Raw genomic sequence first — 24,319 nt, 5'->3', positions numbered from 1 at the left:
AAGGTCACTTGGGTCACACCAACCCCCTGCAGCGCTACAGGCTTGGGGAAGAATGGCTGGAGAGCTGCCTGGCAGAAAAGGACCTGGGGGTGTTGGTCGACTGTCAGCTGAACATGAGCCAGCAGTGAGCCCAGGTGGCCAAGAAGGCCAATGGTATCCTGGCTTGTATCAGGACCAGCGTGGCGAGTAGGACCCAAGAGGTGATTGTCCCCCTGTACTGGGCACTGGTGAGGCCTCACCTCGAGGGCTGTGTCCAGTTTTGGGCCCCACACCACAAAAAAGACACTGAGGTGCTGGAATGGGTCCAGAGAAGGGCCACGAAGCTGGTGAGGGGTCTGGAGAACAAGTCTTATGAGGAGAGGCTGAGGGAGCTGGGGTTGTTCAGTCCGAAGAAGAGGAGGCTGAGGGGAGACCTTCTCGCACTCTATAACTACCTGAAGGGGGGATGTAGAGAGGCGGGGGTCGGTTTTGTCTCCCAAGTCACAGGAGATAGGACAAGGGGAAATGGCCTCAAGTTGCACCAGGGGAGGTTTAGATTGGAGATGAGGAAAAATTTCTTCACGGAAAGGGTTATCCAGCATTGGAACAGGCTGCCCAGGGAAGTGGTTAAGGCACAATCCCTGGAGGTGTTCAAAAGACTGGTTGACATGGTCCTCAGGAATATGGTTTAGTGGTGGTTTTTTGTTTTGTTTTTTTAATTTCTTATTTATTTTTTTGTCAGAGTTAGGTTGATGGTTGGACTTAGATGATCTTTAAGGTCCCTTCCAACCTAGACGATTCTATGATTCTATGATTCTGAGGTATTTATCTTGGCTTTTGTTTGCTAGAAGCAGTGCTGAACTGCTGCCTTGCAAACAATGTCTGAGCCTTTCTCCTTCCCTGACATCTCTTAGGTCTTAGTGGAACTGCCAGTGTGCTCCGCTGTGGGGCCCTGGCTCTGCTGCACTGGGGGCAGAGGGATACAGACACCCTCGCAGTGCTGGCTTTGACCCTGTCCTGGGCTCTGGAGGTGGCCAGGGCCATGCTGGTGAGATGCAGTGGCTCCTGGAGGAGTATAGATGAAAACTGCCAGTGTCCTGCTCTCCTGCCGTGGAAGAAGGTGGTGCTGCTGGACCCCTTCCTGGTGCCGTCCCCATGGCTATGTTGACAGGAGGCTACCGGAGGCACAAGTGGGCACCGTAGTGCTGTCACACTGGGTGCCCAGGGCGCAGTCTCAGGCCTGGAGATTGTTTGCATTGTGTGAGTTCTGTTCTGGGGCTAGCCTGCAAAAAGCTGCAGTATCTGCCAAATGACAAGCATGCCACTTAATTAAGTATCAAGGAGTGAGTACATGGGGCAAGGAGGTGGTGGTGAGAGCTCCTTGAGCACAGAGGGGACCTCATGGCTTGCCACGGCTCTGGGGAAGGAGCAGCTTGAGGGAACTCACATCCTCTTGATGATGGAAAGAAAACAGCAGGGAGAGAGTGCTAGTGCCCACAAGGGCTGAAGGGTCCAGGATCGATCTTCTGGGTTACTCCAGAAGAAGATTTGCAAGTCAAAGGCTGGAAGTAGAGTCAGTGCAAGAGTATCTCTTGCCCTGTGAGCTGAGAGGGACTAGATGGGCCCTGGCAGGACCTGCTGAGCACAGGCTGGGGCTGGTGCGTGAAGCCGAGCATGCTCTCTTGGAGACCTGGAGTCTTCTGCAGCCCAGAGACCTCTGTCAAAGCTGAACCGAACACAGATCTCCAACACTTCTGGCTCCAAGCAAACCCTTGGGATGGGGCTGCTCTCTGCTAGAGCCTGGCAGGATTGTTCTGAGCTGCAGCGGCTGCTTGGTCTGAAATTTCCACCTGGTCCTTCCTGGAGAGCACCACTGCTGCAGCTGTATTCATCTTCCAGCCTGGCTTAGCCCCTGGTCCTCTAGGCACTTCTGGGGCCCATTTGGAGGAGTGTAGGAGGGGCTGGCAGGCTTAGTCATGAGAAAGTTCTGTGTCATCCTGTCTGCAGATGCCATCAAACTCCTCCCCACTCAGCTGGTGGCACTGGATGCCTTGCCTTACTGCCACCAAACTTGAACTACATGTGGTATGTGCTAGCCTGGCCTGCATCATCTATCTGGGATCAGAAATAGAAGCCTTTGCTGCTTCTTGGTGTGGTGGGTGTGAGCCATGGACCAGCATCAGCCTGTAGAATTGGTCCCCTCTTGATCCAGCCTGAGCACTGACGCATTGGGACCTGTTGGGCTGTCTCTCCCCTTTGGGAGGAGAGGTGCCGGGTGAGGGGAGGAATGACTGGGTTTTGGTGAGGTCTGGGCCTAGCAGGGTGCTCCTGCTGGGGAGGGGAGACATGATGGAGGGTGCTGGGGGGTCGCTGGGCCTTCCCTGCAGACTGTGTTGGTGCGAGCTGCAACCTTGGGCCGAGCGAGTCTGACAGCCGCAGCATGAGGGAGGCTGGTGCAGTGGGGTTTGCATGGTATGGGAGGGAAACAAGGCAGGTGTTTGTGGGATTTGTGTTTAAAACACTTGTCAAATACTTCTGGGCTCTTTGGCATCCATTGCTGGCACTGTGGGAGCAGACAGCTGCAGAGGGTTGGCTCCCCAAAAAGCATCTACTGCCTGGAGTAGGGGGCTCTGGGCAAACCCCAAGAACTCTGTCGGGTGTACCATAGCTGGGGCTACAGTGGGGAGGGCATGGGGCTGTAACCTCACCGTGTTCCCTTGGCAGTCACAGCTGGTGAGTGTGTTCATTCTGGGGAGCTGCAACAATGCCCTGTCCACCCAGGATCAGTGCCGTTTCTGATGCTGACCCCACACGTGGTGGGGCTGCTCCTGGCCTTCCTACCAACACAGCACCAGCAGGAGGGAAATGGTGAGCCCGGTTTTCTCCTGCATCTGGCAGTGTCCAGCCTATGCCCCATCCCCAGAGAAACGGGGCCTGGGTAGGTCCATGTCTCCTCGTCAGCTGGCCCTGTCCTAAGGGTGCGTGGCGGCCATGGAGGGTGTACTGGGTGTTGGGTCTCTGCTCAGGCAGTGCCTGCAGGGAGCTGTGGCCATCGGGGAGAGGCCAGCTAAAAGGTGCCACTGGCTGAGCCTGACCACAGCCGCTGGGTGTAGGGTGCTGAGCCGTGGTGCAGGGGGCTCAGGGGAACAGTCTTTGCCCCAGACTGCTGTTGAGGTGCTGCATTGCCACTTGGTCCCCTCCTCTGGTGGGGGATAGCGTGGGGACCTGGTCGCACAGGCAGTTCTGCCTCTGGCAGTGAGGTGCTGCTAAGAGCTGGACTTGGAACTGCAAGTCCTTCTGGCCAGGCCTGGTGTGGTGGGGTGGGGTTGCTTGGGAATTACCTCTGCCTGCAGCCCCCTCTCCTCCTGTGGGTCTGAAGTGGGTGCCACTCACGCAGCACCCACCTTGAGGGCTGCTGCCGCTGGCAGGGCAGATGGTGTCTGCTAGCATGGCTCTTCCCCCTCCATGCCTGCCCTGTCCTGTTCCCCTAAGCAGCTCTTCCTTGGTAATAGGGCTTGCAGCCAGCTTCAAGCTCCTGCATCCTCTCCGGGTCTCTTACTGCTGTTGTTGCTGCTTGGCAGAGGCTGGTTTGTTTACTGCTTCCCTCTGCTGCTGCAGGGTTGGCAGCACCTAACACGTCTCTCTGGTGCCTGGGGTGGGTTTGGGGCTCTGGGGGGTAGACAGTGTCTCTGCTAGACCCAAGTGTGTCACTTCATGCTGGGACTGCGACTGCCATGTTGGTCTTACCCAGTGGGCTTCAGGTAGTACCAAGCTGAGAGAAGTTGTGTGGTTGGGCTCCTTGCGGTGGCTCAGCAGAGCAGGCGTCCCCAAGCTTGTCCCCGTGAGCATTTTACTCTTGCAACTTTGCTGCTCTGAGCAACACCGGGGTTGGCTCGGCCTTGGAGGGGTGATGTGGAAGGATGGAGTACCTCAGGATAACAAATGATTAAGACTGGTGAACAATCTCTTTATTGTGAATTTTTTTTGTGTGTTGTGTCTTGCAGAAATAACATTCAACCCAGATTTGATGATAATGAAAATACAGAAAAAAGAAAAGCAGGTTTGTGACCCTTTTTCCTTCTCCCAACTCAGCTGGCAAAGTCTGGGGACCATGTCTTGCGTGTCAATTGTTGCAGTTGATGGCGGGGAGGGGGAGAAGGGGGAAGCCTTGCATTTCCAGGCAGGACTGCTGCTCAGCAAGTTGAAATTTGACCTGAGCTGCAGCCTAGAGCAGATGAGTCTGATGTGGGCTATTGAACAAGGTGGGATTTATCTTCAGTCGTGGAAATGTTCTTGATTTGGTTGTGTTCTTATGGAGGAGAAACCCTTCCTTTCCCTCAAAGTCCCTAGTATTTGTTCTTGTTTGAATCTCATCATATATGATGAGATTCAAACCCCATTGGGGGCTTGGACTAGATGATCTCCAGCGGTCCCGTCCAACCCCATATCGTTCTGTGATATATATATATATATAGATATATATAGATATATATATATATTACAAAACTGCATGTTTGCTGGGATTACTGCTGATAACGTGATGCTCCAGGACTAACACCAGCCAAGAGGTTGGGAAGATCACGTCTGTGTGGCTGTGAGAGCTTAGCCAGGGAATCTTCCCTTGCTCAGAAATAATCCCATCCCACCAAGCTGCCATTTCTGAATTGCCGCATCGGATCATGCCTACTTGCTGCTCCTGGAGGAGATTTATGAGCCAGTGGTCTTTGTATTAACCATGTGCAGAGGAAGAACCTGACCATCAGCACTCTGTTAAGGGAAAGGACCTGTTACATGCATGGAGGCTCGCCCTGCCTGACGGAGTGAAATATGGCTGGAGGTATAAAACAAGCCGGTCCACCCTGAGCTGATTCGTGTCTGTTATGCTTTTAATGGGAAACCATTAAATTGAACACTGAGCTAAGGGATAAATCTGTTAGAGCTGGTGCCATTTCTAGCCAGCTCTGAAGCTTCATGCTGCTCAGGGCAGCTGCAGATTGTGCCATTGTGGCAGGTTAATGGGGAGGAGGAAGGGGGGGAAGGGTTTGGGAGAGGTGAGTGTGCTGTTAGGAGTTTGCAGCAAGCCAAACACTGCGGATACAGGAAGGTGTGTGTACAGAGCACCGATACTGTAGGAAGTAGTTTATCAGTGTGTCCTAAAGTTGCTGTGAAGCAGCAGAGCCAGCCTCAAGGTGAGGAGGAGAGCACGGCAGGGCTTGTCTGCCAGCACCCAGCACTGCTGGGTCACTGCTGCTGGGGCAGGGGGATGGCCGGGAGGAGAGTAGGGCACTTTGGGGCATGGGTGAGTGATCTCTCTGCTCTGGTAGCAAAGCCCAGGTAAGAAATTCCCACCACTCCATTGGACTTTTGGTTTGGCTGCTCTGGAAATGGGATTGCTGAAATGATGTGGGTTTTAAGCACAGCAAAAATGTCCTCCCCCAGCATTCAGAGATTTTAAAAGGCTCAGCTGCCAAAGTGTTTTGTGTAACTGCCCCTGCAGATAAAGTCTGGGAGGGAGATAAAGGCATGCCAGTCTGAGCAAGGAGGGGTGGGGGTCAAGCTGCTCATGTCCTGAGCTCTCTGAACCGGCAGCAGCAAAGGACGATCCTTGCAGCATGTCACAAAGCGGGCTGCAGCGTTCCTGGGGTCATCAGCTCTGCAAGGGCTGTGCTGGGATATCCCCGGAAGGGCCTGGCAGCAGTCAGAAATGCTGCTGTGAGTTCAGTGTTTTGTAAGAAAACTACCCAAACCGGGCTCCTGGGGGTACTTTGGGTTCCTGACTGATGTGGTGGAGGGGGCGGCTGCTCCCTGAGATGGGTGGTTCCCTGCTGTGCCCTGCAGCGCCTGCTGAGCAGCATCAGAGGCAAAACTAGCAAGGGGTGCCATTCCATGTCCCCCTGGACACCTGAGCACAGGAGCTCCCACACCTTGTAAACAGACTCCTCATGGTACCAAGGAGGGCTGTTGCCTTCAAAAGTCCATTGAGCAGTCCCTCTGGAGGTGAGATGCTTGTGTGGTTCCTAGGGCTCTCAAGGGCCATGCATCTCTGTACTTGTCTCCCTGCCAGCCTCTCACCTGCAGAAGCTCCATCTTGGTCATCATGTAGGTTCAGTCCCATGGGCATAAAGGCTAGCAAAATGCTGGCACACTTCATATTGGTGAGGGATGGCAGGAGAGCTTTCAGCTTCTTTTGGGAGTGGGTTATGGATGTGCTCTCTCCTTTAGCAAGTCCGTGGCTACCCTGAGTCTTGTCCTGCCCATGTCCACCACCAGTTGATTACGAAGTCTGGGCTGGAGACCTGGGGCCTCGCAGCAGGCTGTCCTGGGAGGAGCTCCTATCTGTGCCCCCTTGGTGCCCATTGCAGCAGTGCCAGCCGTCCTCCACGGATTGGGATGGCTTGGTGTGCAGGGCACTGCCAACTGGTGTACCAGATGAGGAGCTGTTTTTAACACAGGCAGGGTCTGTGTTTGCACGACTCTTCTTCCTTAGTAATGCATGAAAATCTGGTGGATTTGTCACCGAGCTGTGACTAACTCATGAAACCTGTCACTTCCCTCGTGACTTACGAGGCTTCGTGCCAAGGTGCCTTGTCTGCTGGCGGAAGTGGCACAGGGGTGCCATCTACCCCAGGGAGCAGTGACAAGCAATGGATTTTCCCTGAGGGCTTTGGCAGCGCTATCATTCCCTGGGCTTCCTCTCCCGTCTGTGTCCTGCTCCTCCCTGGGCACTAAAGGGCTTATTTCTGCCAAGGTCTGACTTGTTGAATAACCTGAGAAATATTGAACTAAAATAAATGCAGTTGTCCCACAGTGCCTGTAAATCTTATTCTGCAGTCATGGAAATGCTCCCGGCCCGCACAGACTGTAAGAGCAGAGCAGAGTTGCTTGCCTCTTGGAGAGAGAGAGGATGGGAAGTCCTGTAGCCTCTTAGCTCCTGCCTTCTTCTGGAGGACTTTTCTGACTTTTCAGCCTGGGTTTGGAGGCAGTAGGAATGTCCCCATCCCCAGCAGTGCATGGCCGGTGGCGTGGGGAGGCAGCAGGGAACAGCCTGGGGCTGTGGCACCACATGGCTGCTGTCCCCTTGCAGCCAGGACACATTGTGGTGTGCGGGCCCCAGGAGTATCTGTGGGAACTCTGCTTGCTTTTACTTCAAGCATTCACTGCATAAAATGAAGGTTTTTCCTGATTTTTATGGATCTGTTTAAGTGACACATGAGCTTTGATGTCTCAGGTGCTGGAAGCACTGCCAAAGGCTGTTGCTAGAGCTCCCCGGGGCTGGAGCAGAGTCCTGGCAGCAGTTGGAGCCCATGCAGGGGAACGGGGCTCACCAGCTTGTGGGCACTTGTGGTTCTGTCCCAGGCTGTGTCTGGGGGCTCCTGGCCCATCTTGGGCATTTTTTGTCATGATGAGACTGTCAGGTGCAGTGATCCTTGGTGCCAGGTGCATGCAGGAGCATTGCTCTGCTGAGCAGCTTGTGGGCACCTGCTCTGGTGAGGATGAAGGTCAGGGAAGCGCTTGAGCTGCCAGAGTGCCCTGTGCCTCCACCCACAGCCAGGAGTGCTGATCCTGGTCCTCCCCAAGGACTCCTCACCCTGCTGCTGCTCAGGCCCTCCTCTTCCCATGCTCCCCACCCTGTGAGAGAGGACTAAGCGGGGAGGACAGCCTGGCCAGCTCAGGGCAGTAGTGTTGCCCTCTGCCCCCGCCGTGCCCCCTGCCAGGGCAGTAGGGACATGGTTCCTGCTGCCAAGCTCAGTCACGGGACAGATCTTTCTGGCTGTAGCTGTTGAGGGCTGCGTCTTGGTAGAGTGTCTCGGGAACGGAGCCAGACCCCACCTCCGTCACGCACATCCCATGGCGACTGCAGAGCCTGCTCAGAGACATGACAGAGGGTGGCAGTTGTGTATTTTTAGCTTCTGCTGCATTGCATTAAGAGCTGGAAGCGAGGGGTGTGGACACCCAGTGACTAGAATCCAAGAGCCCATGCTGTTCACACCACCAGTGGGGATTGCAGCTGCTGGAGAGGGTGGCTCAACAGCCTGCTAAAATGCTGGGTATGGAAGAAGCTGCCTTTGCCACTCCCACCATGGGGCTCTGCAGCCAGCTGCAGATAGACTGGGCCGGTGGCTGCCAGCGTGACCATCTCGGGAGGCAGAACTGTGTGATGGTGCCCATCTTGGGCTCTGGCACAGCAGCAGCCCGGCTGGTCTCTTTGGTCAGTGCTGTGGGGGGGAGCTGAGCAGCCGGGGGGCTGGGCAGCCCCTGTCTAAAGAGCACTGTCTAAAGAGCATGGAAACCTTTGATGGCCCTGCAGTCAGTGTCTGCATGGGCACTCCACATACAGGACAGATCTCTGCAGGGTTTAAGCCGTGCCATCGATGGGCTTCTGTGGCGGTGCCCTGCTTCTCCTGGGGGGCTGCAGGAAGGCCTGGCCCAGCCCCCAGTGAATGGGGGTTGAATGGTGCTGGAGCTTTTCTGCAAGATGGCATGTGGCATGGCTACTGCTGCTGGCTCTGGCTGTGCTGCCCGGCAAGAGTGTGTTGTGTGGAGGTTGTCTAAGCCTGGTAGCCAGGGAAGCCAGCTTTGCTCTTGGTGATGACTATAAAAAGGGCTCAGCCACGGCCTCCTCACAGGATGGAGCTGCCATTCATACCCTGAGGCTGTGGCAGAGCTTTGCTCTGCTGGGAACACTGTGCTCTTCGGGGGGAAAGCCTGCAGGGCTCAGGGCAGGGTCTCAAGGTGCAGGATGGGCAGCGGGGTGGACATCAGGCTGTTCTCCTTTCCCCTTCCCACCCCCAAACTCATGTGGTGCTGTAGGGTTTGAATGAGGAGTGATGCTGGTAGGCGAGGAGGGTCTGACACACAGCAGTGCCAGTGCAACGTTCACTTCATCCCCAGCACACCTCCCAGCAGGGAGGGCCCATGATTTCTGCTGCCTGGGTCCAGGGGAGCCTCTCTCTGCTCCCGCCATTCCAGCTATCACATGGCAAGTGTGTAAGCTGTAGAGTTGGCGCCACTGCTACGGGGCAGAAGGTGATGCTGGGCTTCCCAGGCTCGGGGTGGGAGCCCAGGAGCACCAGAGGCAGGGAAGGTGATGTGGTCTCACAGGAGGGAGCGTGGCTCTGGGCGTATGATGGTTCCCTCCTGGCTGAGCACAAGGTGCAGGATCTTCTACCCCATCCAGCCAAGCCTGACCCCTTCTGTTGTACCTTTTTTACATGCTTGGCCCCAGCTTTCTCTTGTCTTCACCCAAAGCTGCCTGCTGTTTTGCATTCTCACTTGCTTCTTAGGACTCTCATCCCATAATGTCATCCTGGTCCTCTGTCTTAGATTCCCCTTCCCTGGCCCCAGTCTTCTCCCTCTTCTCCTCCCCATCTTCTCTTTGCAGTTGTTGTTCCTTCTCCCTCCTCTTCTCCGCCATTACCTTTGTAGGTACCTGGGGCAGGCAGGGTGAGAGCAAGGGTTTTGGACCTGGCTCAAGTCCTGCTGGCCCTGGTCTGGTGCATATCCTGGGCAGGAAAATGCTGCTGAACTTCACTGCTCCCTCCTAAGCTCCCTGCACAACTTTTTAAACAGTTCGTTCAGATCCCTGTGACCCCAGCTCCACTCTTTGCCAGAGGGCTTGGAGTGGGCCAGGGGTGCTGCGTGACCCTTGTGGGCCAGGGCGGCTGGTGCATCTTGCAGGCTCAGCAGTGGGGAATGAACCCTTCTGAGGATCAGGGGCAGGAGCCGCTTTACGTCACATCTCCTGGTGGTGTTTTCCCTTAAGTCCTGAATAAAGACTGAGAAGTTGAGACAAATTGGGACTATAAATGAAATGAAACAATTTTAAGTTAGGGAAATATACCATTAAGGCCCACCCTAACCTTGGCTTTGCCCTCTAACGGGGTCATGCAATTATAAGTGCTCTCCGTTAGCCTTCACAGCTCTCTGGGGAGGTTTAAACATTTTTTTCCCCCTGACCTTCTCTTTGACAGTAGTTAGACACGTGGGACGAGACTTCGTGCTCCAGCTGCTGCTGAGGGACTTGCTTTTCTGTATGAAATGTAATTTATAGAAGATTCCCCTGGGAATAAAAAATTGTACAAATGTTACATAAAAGTGTATTCTGAAAATGTAAAATCATTACAGTTGTCACCCCAAAAAAATGCCAGTTGAGAGACAGTGCAAAGGCACAGTTCTAAGGATAAAAAGTGTACTGGGCGTATGGAGGCTGCTTGGGTCTGGTACCAGAGGTTCAGAGATGGGCATCACCTGTCAAATCATGTAAGTCATTGTCTTTGCTTCCCCTTCCCCTTCAAAATACCCCAGAAACCACAAACCTGCATGGCTAGATGGGCATGTAAGAAAACTTGTAGAAGAGGCTATTCAATGTAAAATGATGTTTTTCTTTAGGTAAAAAAAAGTTGTAGTAGAAAAAGGACACATATTCTGGGAATTTACAGAATTTACAAAGCAGGACTAAAAAGGTTTTTTAGGAACCACTTGCTAAAGACACAGAGTCTAATAATAATTTTTTTTTTTTTTTTCAAATATCTCAGGACTAAAAAGCCTTTAAGAGGGTTCACAGGGTGAATAAGTGATTGAGGTGTCAAGTAAGTGCTCGTGGAGGTGGGATGTTGGCAGAACAGCTGGTTCAGGAAGACTCCCAGCCCAGAGCTACCCCTCAATGCCCGACGCATCAGAGAGTTGCCCTTAAATTAAAAGGTTTGATAAAGACATTTTTAAGCAAAGTAACACAAGCCACCAGGCTTTGATGGGATTTACTCTGGAATTGTAAAGGAGCCTGATTAGATGTTGGGAATTGCTAATAAATAGGGTTAGGGGCTGTCACCTATCAGAGCCACATCCATGGAAGGGGAGGTTGAGCAAATGTGAAATTGAAAGCCAATATGTTTACCGGGTATTGTGTAAATGGTTAGACACTATAATAAACATTTTATCTGTGAAAATACTACACTGGTGAATAGTCAGTGTGGCTTTTGCAAAGCAAAATCCTTGCAAACTGCCAAGGATTTTAAAGATAGCCAGACTGCAGGGGTAAGATTGGTCTGGGCTGTTACAGTGCTCATGGACTCCCAAACAGCTGGTGAGAAAGTTTATCACTGAATGCTTTTAAAGAAGTTAAGCATTGTTCTGATAAGAGGTCTTTCTGTGAATTAGGGACTGGTTAAAGAGTAGGAAGCAAAGTACAGGCAAAATGTCTCTGCTTTCATGGCATGGAGCAGAGGAGAAGGTGCCAGCTGATTCCTGCCATCATCTGATATGCTGAAATGGAAATGGAGTCCAAAGGGTTGAAGAAAGTCTTAAGATGTGTCAGGTAACGCATATGGGGGAGCCAGCCATGTGGGAATCTTCATTCGGAGCTGTCCCTGCTCCTGGAGGACACTGTAAAACGCTGGCAGAGAATTTGGCATCTGCCTGCAGTTGTCCCAGAGGCTTGTTCAGCGATTTGGGAAGGGAGAAGAAGCAGAGCAGAAGCCCTCCTGCTGCTGTGTGGTACCTCTCTGATAGTGCATGCTTTCCTATTGCCACCCCAAGGCTGGTGGGGTTAGAAGAGGATGAGACAAATGGTCTGAGAGCTGGCCCAGGCCTCCTGCGAGGAGAAGGAGACGTGTCGTCTGTGCCTTAGCTGAGCTGAGAGAGCTCTGCAGGGGAAGGATGTGATGGAGAACGGCCAAACAGTGAATGGGATGGAGCAGGTTACAAGGAAACCCTCCTTTGTATTCTCACGCCTTGAGAACTAGAAGCCACCTAGGAGGACAGCACAATTTAAAGAAAATCAGTGGGGTTTGCTTTATCAGTTTGCGGTACTGAATGCCACCAGGTGCTTCAGCGCCCATGGTTACAAGTGGGTTCATGCAGCTGTAGCTCCCATGGCCTGGATGCAGTTCTGCCGCTGGAGCTCCTGAGCCACAGGCAGCCAGGGTGGCAGTGCATGCTGCCTGCCCTGCCCCTCTCCTTCCCCAGTTCAGGGTCACAGCAGTGTCCCAGAGCAGCCCTGGGCTGGTCCGGAGCAGACGAGGAGAGCCCACCTTGCCTGCCTGCTGTAGCAGCATCCTGAGGCTGCGATTTGCCACGTTTAGGCTCCAGAAGCTGAATGTGCTTCTCCCCTGTGAAGTGTCTGAACATGGTAGTGTGTCATGTGGAGACGTGTCTCTCGGGCCACTCAGCCTGGAGGTTGCGGCTGCAGCAGAGCTCCCTGTGCTGCTGTGTCCCCATCAATGTGACACGGGCCCTTCAGCTCCTCATCATTTGGAGCAGAGGTTCCCTTGGCACAGGGGCAGCAGCTGATGCTGTGGCCCTGGCTGCACAGGGACAGTGTGCTCCTGCCTCCCCCAAAGGGTGGCTGGGCCACCACAGGCAAGCTGCGAGTGTGCTTTGAAGCCATGCAAGAGCACAGATAACACTGGCACTGCTTTCTCAGGATTTTCCTGTTGACGAGAAGCCAGGATCAACTGAACCTCATTAAAGGAAAGTAGGAAAAGCTCATTCCCTGGCTCGCAGCAGTGTGGTGAGCTCTGCCGGCAGCTTTGTACTCTGCAGCATGTGGATTGCAGGAGCTTGCCATGGACTTCTAGGAGCCTGACAGGAGCCTTTTACCCTCAAAACAAACCAAGCAGCCTTGGGTGCAGAAGGGTTTCTGGGGGTGGCAGTACCTGCCTACAGTCGGCGTGGAGGAGCCTTATTTCCCTGCCCCTCTGTGCTTCTGCTGCCTCTGCAAGCCCTGGCCATGAGCTGCTCAGTCCCACAGGCTGGTGTGTGATGGCCCTTTCATGGCAGGGCCTGCACCAGAAGCGTCTGGCTGCTCCAGATGGAGGCAGGCGCTGCTGACTTACACCATCACTGCCTCCCAGCCACAGCAGGCTGGGATGTCTGATGCCCACGGGGCATCCCATGGCAAAGCGCTGGCAGTGCTGGATGTGGGGTGTGCTGCAGTGGACACATCTGTGCTCCCACCACGATGGGCATACCTAGAGGCTGGAGCGGCTGTTGGCTGCCGAGAGGTGATGCAGGAGGAGCAGAAGGATTGCATTTTCACAAACCTTCTGACAGCTCGTGGTTGTTTCTATAAAGCATTCAACTTTCTGTTGCAGCAGGGGCTTATGGCAGGCTGGGTTGTCTTCATCAGCAACCATCAAAATGCCCTTTCTGATTTGCCTCAGCAGCACAATGCAGACACCACGAAGGAGGTCATGGTTTGAGGCCTGCTCTCCTGACGGCTTTATTAGCCTCTTGCATGTGGTGGGGCCTGAGGCTCCCGCTGGGCAGTGGAGGTGCCGATGGCGAGTGGGACCTACCTGAGCACCATATCCTGGCTCAGAGCTGTAGATGCAGACGGAGATATGGGGTAAGGGAGAGCTATGGACCACTCAGCTGGTGTACGACAGTGGAAATTATGAGCCATTCCCTACTCCATGCTGGTCTGCTGGGAATTTCTGATGCACACAATGAGAGGGACCCATGTCCCTGCGGCTGGCCATTGTGGCTCAGCTCCCCTAAGCACAGGCTGTTGGGGATGGAGCTGCTCCAGGTGTTCAGCACCACTTCCAGCCCAGTCCTGGTCCAGTCCTGTGGGGGAGCCGGGAGCCCATCTCTGGCAGGGAAGGTGGCATCGCCTGCTCTTGGATGGCACCAGAGTTGCAGTATCCAGACCTGTTGTCCATTGGGTGGTCTGCCCCTTGTGAGACTCGGGGCTACAAGTTGCGGCTGGGAAGGAGTAGTTCACCTTCCTGCTCTACAAAGATGCTGAAGATTTGCTTCCCATATGGGAAGTGGTATCTGCACTTGACTGCGGTTCAGCGCAGAAGCAAAAGGAGATCCAGGCTTTCAGAGGTCTGGGAGCTTTGTAGCTAATCCAGTAAATTGTTCCAGCTGATCCCCAGCTTGCAAGATCTGAGGAATGCAAAGGCTGGGACTGATCCTGTTGCTCAGCCTGTGGGCTCAGAGGCAGCATTGGTAGTGCTGGTTTTCTCCTGGTCCAGAATAGGTTCCTTGTAATTGCTTAGGTGCACTTTGATGGCTTGTCTGTGTGACAGGATGGTTGCTCTCCCCCATCCCAGGTCACTGGTGCAGACCGTCAGCACAGGCCAGGACAGAGTGCTGGAGGTGACCATGTGCAGGCAGGGATGCTGGTACCAGCAGCCCCATTCATGGGTGGCTGCAGGGACACTGGGTTTCTTTGCCCCTTTGCAGCCTGTTTCGCTTAATGCTTCCATCTAATCCAAATCAGAATTCCAAGCATACAGAGTGCCCTGCGCCTAGACCACCCCAAATGGGCTCCAGTCCTCAGCCCATAGTATTCTCTCCCACAGCTCTGGGGTATCTGAAGTGCCAGGTGGTGCTGGGAGTCTGTGGGGCCTGGGCATGGCTGCCAGAGGTGCTGGCACCTCCTCACTTGTGAAAGAAGCAGCACCACTGACATGGGGCAACTGTGGGTGCAGGGTGCCAGGGCGAGCACTGTCACCGTCCCCTCAGGCACACTGCTCCCAGGCCACTCACCAGCTACCCCACAGCTTCCCTCAGGCCTGGCAGGGCCTCAGCCCTATGCCGTGTTTCATGGAACATCCACCAAACTCCTGTCTGCAAGAGCAGCTTTCCAGCCCCAGTTGCATTGCTGGGTTTGGTCTGGTGCTGATCTGCTCAGGTGGTGAACCAGGCTGGGGATGGCCGGAGCTTCCCGCTGCTCATGGCCAAGCTGTGCATCAAAAAGAATTAATCACGTGGTTGTGGATGAAAAGTGTGCCATCTCCTGTGAAAGCTTTGGGGTTTGCTGCCTGCTGTGGGGCTGGAGGAGCAGCACAGGAGTCTGAGCTCCGGGCCAGCAGGCAGAGACCTGCCTGGGTGCGCAGTGGCAGTGGGCTGTTGGCAGTACCATGAGAGATCGGTGCCGGCCATGGCCTAGCCACTCTCCAGTGGCCCCCTGGTCACAGGCAGAGAGGAGAGGTGCAGTGGGCTGGCTGAGTGTGCAGCAGAGCCAGGCGCTGCCAGTGCCGGGGTGCTGGGGTTGGGAACTGACTGGCAGAGCCCAACGTTACTTTCCCCGTCCTTGCTGCACGCAGCTATGGTTCTGCCCGGCACTTATTGCATCCCTTGCTCTCTCCCCTCTGGCAGCTGCTGCAAGGGGTGTTTCTGGTCCCCAGTACGAATTGTCACTCACAGCTCCCTTCCTTGGGCTGTCCCCTGCCAGCCCCACCGGCCCGGGCTTATCTGGAGGAGCCGAGGTCAAGGCTCACAGGCCCGGGTTTGAGCAGAGCTGGGCCTTTCCATGCTGTGTTCTGGTTGGGCCTGCCCAGCAGTGCAGATCAGGTACGCAGCTGAATTCCTTTCAGTGTTCAGTGCTGGAAAGTTTGCAGGAAGTGAAGGAAGAGCCGGAGCAGGAAGAGCAGCTCCGTTCTCCTGAGCTGTTGGGAGCCCAGCACTCAGCAGCTCCTGGGAGAGGTGTCCATCTAACCCCCCTCTTCTGCCCTGAAGTCTGTCCTGAGCTGACTTGGGGGCCTGCTTCTTGTTGCTGGAGGATGTGCAAGACATCCTTAATTCCCTGCCCTGCTGGGACAATCCCTGACTCTGGGAAATGGGCAGGAGGTGGCCTGGGTGTGTGAGTTGCTCTGGGTCTCAGCAGAGTTGGGTGTGGAGTGTGCGATCAAAGGCAGGGCTGCGCTTGGGGACACAGCAACACAGAAGCAGGGCTGGGTGCCTCTGCTCCGGACCTCTGTGGGCTGGTGGGGAACCGAATGGCCTCCCTAATCTGTCAGCCTCCATCGGTCAGGGAATGGGGGGTCCTCTCCTTTGAGCTGCATCTATATGTGGTGGCCATTAGCCATAGTCCCCGGTATATCACGGGATGTTGCTCACACCCAGGTGACTAGAGCCTCGCTGGGGCTGCAGTTCCCCCTAGAGTGCCAGCTATTTCTATATGTGCCATGTGCTTCACATGCCACCTTTCTGTTCTCTCTGCAGCCGCCAAACCTCAAAGCGCTGAGCCGCTCCCCAATGTCGGATGCCTGGGAGTGCAAGGACCCCTTTGCCAGCAGCGAGGAGCAGGACGAGGTGCCCCACCAGATGACAGTGACGGCCATGGCCACCGGTGGCCAGTGCCAGTGCCCAGAAGATGAGCCCGACGGAGCTTCCCAGAAGCGGATGAGCACCCAGAATGGGATGCAGGACGGTGGGGGCGGAGGCATAGGGGTGAAGAAGAAACGGAAGAAAAAGGATCTGGGAGAGCAGGAAGGGGGAGAAAAAGCAACTGTGGAGGTGAAACCAAAGAGGAGGAGAGAGCCTAAAGAACCAAAAGAGCCTAAAAAGGCTAAGGAGCCCAAGAAGCTGAAAGAGCCCAAGCAGAGGGAGGTGGCCAAGAAGCCCCGGAAACCTCGGGAACCCAAAGCCCCTAAGGAGCCTAAAGACAAGAAGAGTGGCTCTGAGCCTGGCCCCAGAGCAAGACCCAAGAAGAGCAGGTGGGTGGTGATGTGAACTTGTCTCTGTGCCTGGTGTGGACAGGGCTCTAGGTTCACATGAGCTTTGGCCAAGAGAGCCGTGCTGGGCCACCACATTGCAGGGTGCATGAGCTCCTTGTCCTGAAGGATGGGTGTGCTGGTCAGGAGGCCAGGATGAGCTCTGCAGCCATGCAGACAGGTAGCCCTTTTGAGGATGAGGCCCTGTGAGATCCCAGATTCAGAAGAGAACCAAAGAGTCTTGGCCTCTCCTTGGCCTGGCCTTTGTTCTGAGTGTCCTGGGGGGCAGAGGGACCTTAGGGAGGTGTCTCACCAGGACAGCAAGGTACTGCGTGGCAGAGGGCCTGTCATACCTGTTTTGGGGCCTGAGTAGAGGGTATGTGAGTGATACGAACCTGACCCTGGGCTATCTGTGCAAGCGACCATGTCTGCATGCCTGGGGGCCAGCAGCCTGTCTGCCCACGGCTCAGGTTTGGGAGGATGCTGGAGCACATACCGTCTTCTCCCTCTCCGGTGCGGCAGGACCTGTCCCTCCCTTGCAGCTGCGGAGCTGTGCTGGCAGCAAAGGTCGGCGGCAGGGAGGCCTGAGGACTCCCTCGTACTGCACAGCCCAATGCCACTGCCTCCAGTAATTCCCCCTTCTTTTAATTAACAGGCTGATTGGCCAGAAGCTCTGATTTCTTAACTCTGATTTCTTTTTAATTGGGAATATGTGCAGATAGCTGAGCAGGACTCAACAGCATCAACATAATTTGGTTCACTGTCATGGACTTGCAAAAGTAAGTGTTTTTCAGAGAGTCCTGTCCAAAGCAGGGCCCTCCTCGTGGGCTGTAAATAACTCACAGGATGAATATATTTCTACTGTAAACAGGATTAGTACAGGAGCCGGCTCGGAAATTTTCAGCAAAACCTTTCTTTATTAGAAAACACCAGTTTGGTAGAGCTTCTCAAGGGCGCTTTCTGGAAATGGTCACCAGAATGGGTGTTTGAGGGTCTGTGGGATCTTCCCACCTTCCTCCTGCTGTGGCTGCTGTCAGGGCACATGTGCAGGGCAAGGAGTCTGGGTCTTTCACAGCCCGGCTCCTTCAGATCTCGGTGAGAGCGGGATCCTGGAAAGGCCAGGGCTGCCGAGCCGGCGCCAGGTGGCTGCTACTACAGCTTTTCCTAATGACACATCTGCTCCACCAGTAAGTAACTGCCATATGGGCAGTTCACAGGGGTCCAACCCCTGCAATGGGACCTTTGGGACCACACCAAAGCAGGGGAAACATGGGCAAGAGCAGACTGTGAAGGCTTGGGCTCCTGGAGGCACTTATGGCTCTTGCCCAGGAGCTTGTTGCCACCCTGTCAGGTCCCTTGGCTGCCAACAGTGCCTTCACAGGGTGTTAAAAGCAGCCCGTGCCAGTGCGACCTGCTATGGGTAGGTGGTGGGCAGGTCACTCTGCTAAGCTGGGGATTGTGGTCGGGTAATCCCAGCTGAAGAGCTGGAGACCCTGGTTTTTCCTGCAAAGGCACAGCAGGATCTGGGGGTATCAGGATGGGGGCTAAAGGGGGATCTGCTTGCTGTGCTGGGGGCCAGTGTGTAGAGCCCTGATGAAGGGAGCACTTCATTCAAAAAAGGCCAATTAGTGTAACGCCATAACACATCATGCAGCCAGAAGAAACTGTGTGTGGGAGTCTGGGAGAGCCACAAAGTCTGTGCTTTCATGATGCCCTGTTCCAGTGGATCCTGAGCCAAGGTGCTTCTTCCTGCTCACCTGGACCTTCCAGAAGGACCTGGGTCCACCCTTGCTGCTTGAAGAGTCCAGCCCATGGACTGTTTCCCACTCTCCACAGCCCCTCTTTGAGCCTCTTCTCAGGCTGTTGCCTCTGCCTCTGGGTCACCCACAGGAGGAATGGCTGCTGGGTGGAGGCACCCATGGGTGTCGAGGTGGAAGCTCTGTAGGGCAGCAGGGCTGTGTGTCCCCCTGCGCCCACTGCCTGGGACAGAGATGGGGGTCCCCTGGCAGCGCAGGGGAGGCGAGTGGCAGGCAGAATAAGCACTCCGTGCAGGTTAAATGATTGCTAGGAGTCCTCTAAGTGGCAGATAATGGTGGCATAATTTCTTCTAAATTATTTCTAATCATAGCCAACTACTGCTATGAATGAAACAGTTGTTAATTGTGACTTACAAATCAATATCTTGGGAGTTATTGCTGGGATGGAAGCAGTGCTCGCGGTGCATTTTCAGGGCCTGTGACTGAAGCTCGGGTGGACGGCCAGGGCATTTTTGGCCTGAACAGCAGATTTTTTAACTGCTTGTTTTTTGCCAGTCACAGGCATTTTTCTCATGTAAAACCTTGACATGAGTTTGAAACTAATTGTTCCTCTGCTGCTGTGCAGGTCTGAGATGTGGAGGGGACGGAGTGGAGGGGACGGATGGCGGGGCTGTGAGTGAGGAAGGGGACGTTGCTCAGCTCAGGGACAGGCACCAGCTCTTTGAATCTTTCCCTTAACAGTATTCCTTGCAGAGGGTAAGGATGGACGGGCATGTTGGGAGCGGTTGTTTCTTGCCCTGGTGCTTCCTGAGCATGTTCCTGTGCACAGGCAGGTTGTGGTGGGTGCTGGGTGCCACTATGGGCCGGGTGGCCCTGACCCTGAAGGTGTGCCATGGGGCTGGACTGTGTCTTTGCACAGTTTATGTTTGCAGGAAGGTGGTGGGATTCACTGGGAGCAAGGCCCAAATCCCCTCCTGTGACCTGAGCACGGAGGATAGTTGCCTGGTGGGACAGAGCCTCCCAGCAGGCGCTTGAATGTGGTGCTGACTGCCATCATGGGCTATTGTACTGGTGAGAGTCTGGGACCTGCATTCTACCCGTGTTTATGGCAATCACGGGGCTTAACTCCCTCTGGCTGAAGGCACAGGCCAGTGTCTGCTTAGCTGCCCTCTCGGGAGGGAACTTGGTGCTGTGGTTCAGGGAAGACAAACCACGAGCTGGAGCAGCTTCTGTCTCAACGCTGGTGTAAAGGTCTGCTGGGGTCTGGCAGGGCTCTGCAGCACACACGAGAGGTGGCCGACAGGATGGCCAGTGCTCAGAGCAAGCACCTCATTTCCTGGGGATGGCACCAGCTGGGGCTGGTGATGGGGAGATGCTCCTTGCACCTGCACAGGACAAATGTCCCTGTCTCGGTCTCCCAGCTGGGGCAGAGGCTGCCGCGCTCTGCTGCAGGACCTGCCCTCACTGCGGAGACTTTGTGGTCACCCTGCCTGGAGGAGAGAGGCTGGCCTGGTTCCTCCCAGCTCATTGCCACGCCTGAGACACGATCCCAAGCATCCTGACCTCACGCATCCAGGCTCCCCATGCTGAAGGAGCATTGAGGGCTGAACCCCAGCTCCTACAGCCCCTGTTACCCTGGCTGGTGGGAGCCCCCAGCCCCTTTCTGCCCTACACCAGGTTAGGGCAGGTGGATCCTTTCATCCCAGTGTACGGGAATTGGATGGAGAAACACTTGATGGCGATTAATGAGCATCACCAGCTGGGGATCCCCAGTGCTGGGGGAGGCTCCAGGAGCCTTGAGCTGCTTCTGGGTAATTCAGTGAGAGCAGAGCCCTGTGTGGGTGCCTGCTGGCTCTCCCCTGGGATCCCAAGGAGAAGATATAACTGTTAGTCTGTCTTGACAGCAAGGACACCCCTGTGGAGAAGAAGAAGAAAGGGAAGAGGAAAAATGAGATACCAGTGGACAATTTGGATTTGGATCAGGATCTCCTGAGCCCATCTGTACAGAGCCCAGAGGAGTCTGCAGAGTCGGCTGACAGCCAGGTATGTCCAAAACCCTTGGCGGGCTGCTGGTGGGGGAAAGCCCTCCCTCTGAGTGGGAGGAGAGCTGGGCCCTGGGGCACAGCGATCAGAGACCAGCAGTGTGGCTGGTAAAACATGGCCCTGGGGTCTACCAGCCACGCTACTTGAAATCAGCTTGCGGCCCTGGGTTGGGCACATGCTGCTGCCCTGGGTGCTGCCCATCCCTGAGCCTTGAGTTTCCCTCTCCTCCATGGCCCTTGGCAGCTCTGCTTTCCCAGTGCAGCATGGGGATGCAGGTCAGCCCCACAGGGCTGTGGAGCTGCATGTGTCTCTGCAGGGCTCTGCTGCTTCAGGTCGTGGGGGCTGATGGGGCTGTGTGGGTCAGACATTGATGGAGACCTTGGCGCTGCAGTGATGGGTTTACCGCCAAGGGATATCTATTCTTCCCACCACCTCCATCCCCCTGGGTCAGGGAGTGGGGTGAAGATCAGGCAGACCTGGGGCTTTCCCTCCTCTGCTCAACCTGGGAGGAGGTACTTGGTCTGCCTGTCTCCCCTGTGACTGCCTTTTTTATCCCATACACAGAAACGCCGCTCAGGACGGCAAGTGAAAAGGAGGAAGTACAATGAGGACCTGGATTTCAAGGTGGTGGATGATGATGGCGAGACTATAGCCGTGCTGGGAGCTGGGCGAACCTCTGCACTCTCCGCCTCTACTCTGGCGTGGCAGGCAGAGGTAGGGCTGGATGTGGGATGGGGTGACGGAGGCCTCCTGCCTCCCACAGGGTGCCCCAAGGGTGTCAGTGCCAAGGTTCGAAGAAGTGGAGGATCTCAGCACAAGGATGGCGTGAGAGTGTGCTTGTCTGGGAGGGTGCAGGCTGGCTTTGCAGGGACTGTGAGTGCACAAAGGGATGGACAAGACGTGTGCAGGTCCAACTATCCCCCTGCTGCTTGGAGACTAAGGCTTCTGGAACATGTCATGTAGATGGACATCTCCCTGAAGATGACCCACCCGTTGCCCATCCCCGCCTTTGGCTCCTAACTCAGTAGCTCCTGTCCATGAGGTTAGTCTGTTACTTTGGCTCGGCCAAAGGCTTTGTAGGTGCCAGGTGATCGTTTTCTGCCCACGTTGCTGCTCTCCATCAGTGCCTCAGAGTGCAGAGATGCCCAGCCTGGCACCTGCCAGCCAAGCTAATCTGCCAGGCAATGTGGTCGGGATCTGGGCAGCGTGGCAGGGACCAGCCAGTGTCACTGCATTTTGGGCCTTACTGCCCTGTCTCCTCTGCCCACAGGTTCATCACTGGCTCCTGGTAGGTGCTGGCAACTCCTGGTCTGTGTGTTGGTTCCTGCAGCTCATTCCCTCTCTCTGGACGCTAACAAAGCTGCCAGATATTAATAATGGTCACTAATTGTTTTCATAGTGTTCTCATGTCCCTCTCTAGTCCCTTCTTTGGTGTGGGTATTAGTCAGTTCTGTTATTAAGCCAGTTAATAAGACCTGGCCTGATGCTCCCTGCCTCGCACAGAGGCTGCCCCGCACCCACGGGAGGTGCTGCTGGTGCTGCAGAAATCCTGCTCTGGGCCATGGGACTGCAGCTGAGGGGCCCAGACAGAGCTGCTGTTACCCTGCTTGCTGTGTTGTGGTGCTGGGTCCAGCATCCTGCCCCACGCTGCAGGGGGATGCTGAGGCACAGAGTGGTTGCTGCAGCCCTGGGCACTGCCTTGGCTTTCCCAGACCCTTTTGGGTGAGTGGTGTGGGATGCCCCAGCTGTCTGTCCCTCCCCAGCCTGACCTGTGCCTTTCTTGGGAGGATCTTTCTAGTCTGCAAAGGGACATCTAAGAGCTGCTTTGCCTTGGACCAGGCTACCTCTGTCTGACGGAGATGAACAGAGTTCTCCTCCTTTCTGCTCTGCACTTCAGTCTTCCTCCTGCTGCTGTACCATCTCCCAGCCAGGGCAAAACTATAATTTCTAATGCTCAAGCAAGCTCCACATTTTTTCTGTCTGTCCTCTCCCCTAATCTTTCCATGCCCCTTCTGCTACAGCACAGACAGGCACAAGCCCGGCTCTCTTGTCCCTTGGTGTTCAGTGGGGCCGGTCCTGCTACAGCAGGACCGGGAGAGCCTCAGCCTCCCCGCTTGCCCTGTGCCTGCTCTCTTGGAGCTGGAAGCAGGGCAGTGTTAGGGCCACCTCCAGCACAGCTCGTGTGCTGAGTGTGAGGGAGTGGGAGCCTGTGGGTAGCTAGCAGAAGGTCTCTGTGGCCTCATGGGGTATTTTCTAATGGCAGAGTTGAAGCCCTGGAGGGAAGGAGACAGCACTTTGAGCCTGCTGGGAAGAGCTGCATGGATGGTGGTGGGGCTGAAGTGCTGTTGCCCGTGTCACGTGGCCATGGGCAGGCGGCAGCAGTGGAGGATGCCTGCAGCAACCCTGGTCTACTGGGGCCCTTGGGGCCATCCAGCACTATAGGGTCGTATAAGTGCCAAGGCAAGTCAGAGGTCTGGCGTGGAGAGCTGCTAGGAGCAGGGGATGTGCACGTTGTGGTATCTTCCCTTCCTTGAGTCAGGGCAGAAGCACCCAAGCTCCTTCCTCTTTACTGAGAGACTTCCCATCCTCTCTGGCTGTCCTGGTCTAGCTGGAAGAACCCACACAGCTAAACATGACAGTGCTGTGGCCTTGCTGGCCCAGGGAGCGCAGGCAGAGGGCAAGTGTCGCTGGCCTGGCAGCACCTGCACCCTGGCACCCAGCAAGGGTTCCCCAAGAGCAGCTCCTGCCAGGCTGGTGGGCTGGAGAGGAGCAAGCAGCAGTTCTGGGCTGGGAGGATGCTAGAGACCAAGCCACACAATGACCCAGGAAAACAGCCTGCTCTCCTGTTCCCAGGAGCCTCCTGAAGATGATGCCAATATCATCGAGAAGATCCTTGCCTCCAGGATAGTGCAGAAGGAGGTGAGTGGCAAAGATGTCCTTGGGGCTGGAGGTCCCTGGGCAGAGGAGAGACGGGACCTGGCTGCCTTTTGCAGCAGGGACATGAGATGTAGCAGCAGTCAGTGCTGCTGTGCTATTCCTTGCACTCGCTATTTGCAGGGTGCTGCTGGGGTATTCCCAAACTGGCACCTTTCTGGGTTGGGGATCAATGTGGTGCCTCTCCTGCCCTGGGTGCCAGAAAGCCTCTGGAGAGGAGTCAGGCCTGGGCTGATGCCCAGGAGATGTTTGAGTCCCCTGTGCTTAAGGGTGGTCTTACACCATGTTCCCCACCACCACTGAGCCTCTGGGGCAGGTAGCATGCCAAGTGCCTGGCCATCCTTGCCATCTGTGGGGCTCAGCCTGCCTGGAGCCTGTGGCCGGGCAGGGAACACCTGTCTGTGCCCAGAACACAGAGGATGCCCCCCAGTTCCTGCTCAGGCTCTGACTGTTGCTAATTCTCCTTCCCTTGGTTTCAGGCTCATCCTGGAGGCCTGGCGTTTGAGATGGAGGAGTTCTACGTCAAGTACAGGAACTTGTACGTGTGGCGTTGTGGTGGTCTGTGCTGCAGCAGCGGGCCCTGTGCATGCAGGAGAGGGCTGTGTGCTCCCACAAACCTCCCTGTCAAACCTCCAGCTGCAGCCCCAGCATCCATGTCTCACTGCCCCCATCCTCCTGAGCCAACCCTGGCAGCGGGAAGCAGGAAGGCTGCTGCAGCCACAATGTTCAGTCTTGCCCTGGACCTGGGCAATGGCTTCCTCCAGTTTGGGGTTTCATTTGGCAAGCCATAGGTGTTCTCTGGGTCACTGGGAGGTCCCTGCTGGTCTGCATGGTAGGTGGAAATGGGCCCAAAGGCCTCTCTGGTCACGTTTTGTTGTATTTTTTTTTTTTTCCTCTGCAGCTCCTACCTCCACTGTAAGTGGGCAACTCTGGAAGAGCTGGAGAAGGACCCCAGGATCTCCCAGAAGATAAAGCGCTTCCGGAACAAGCAGGCTCAGATGAAGCACATTTTTACAGAGGTGAGAGCTGAGCACAGCAAACAGCTGTGCCTGACCCCAGCACACCTGGGCTCAGTGTGGTGGCTGAGTGGACCAAGAGCTGAGTGCTGCCCCTGGCACCTTCCTGCCCAGGCAAGACCATCTCCAGGGCCAAAATTCAGGT

The 24,319-nt window shown here is 55.4% G+C and overlaps 1 protein-coding gene across 1 annotated transcript in view; it reads left to right on the top strand.

Moving 5' to 3' along the window:
• The window catches only part of CHD6 (chromodomain helicase DNA binding protein 6), an 82,275-nt gene that overhangs the window by 15,077 nt on the left and 42,879 nt on the right, over positions 1-24,319 (top strand). The window contains exons 2-8 of the mRNA XM_014961168.1: positions 3,984-4,039; positions 15,934-16,427; positions 20,086-20,224; positions 20,789-20,938; positions 23,078-23,143; positions 23,638-23,696; positions 24,060-24,177. Of these exons, the coding sequence (XP_014816654.1) occupies positions 3,984-4,039; positions 15,934-16,427; positions 20,086-20,224; positions 20,789-20,938; positions 23,078-23,143; positions 23,638-23,696; positions 24,060-24,177 (1,082 nt within the window). The remainder of the gene's footprint in view (positions 1-3,983; positions 4,040-15,933; positions 16,428-20,085; positions 20,225-20,788; positions 20,939-23,077; positions 23,144-23,637; positions 23,697-24,059; positions 24,178-24,319) is intronic.

Source organism: Calidris pugnax, unplaced genomic scaffold, assembly GCF_001431845.1.
Source record: "Calidris pugnax isolate Ruff unplaced genomic scaffold, ASM143184v1 scaffold518, whole genome shotgun sequence".
Classification (NCBI taxonomy): domain Eukaryota; kingdom Metazoa; phylum Chordata; class Aves; order Charadriiformes; family Scolopacidae; genus Calidris; species Calidris pugnax.
This window is presented reverse-complemented; position numbering and strand designations above follow the sequence as displayed.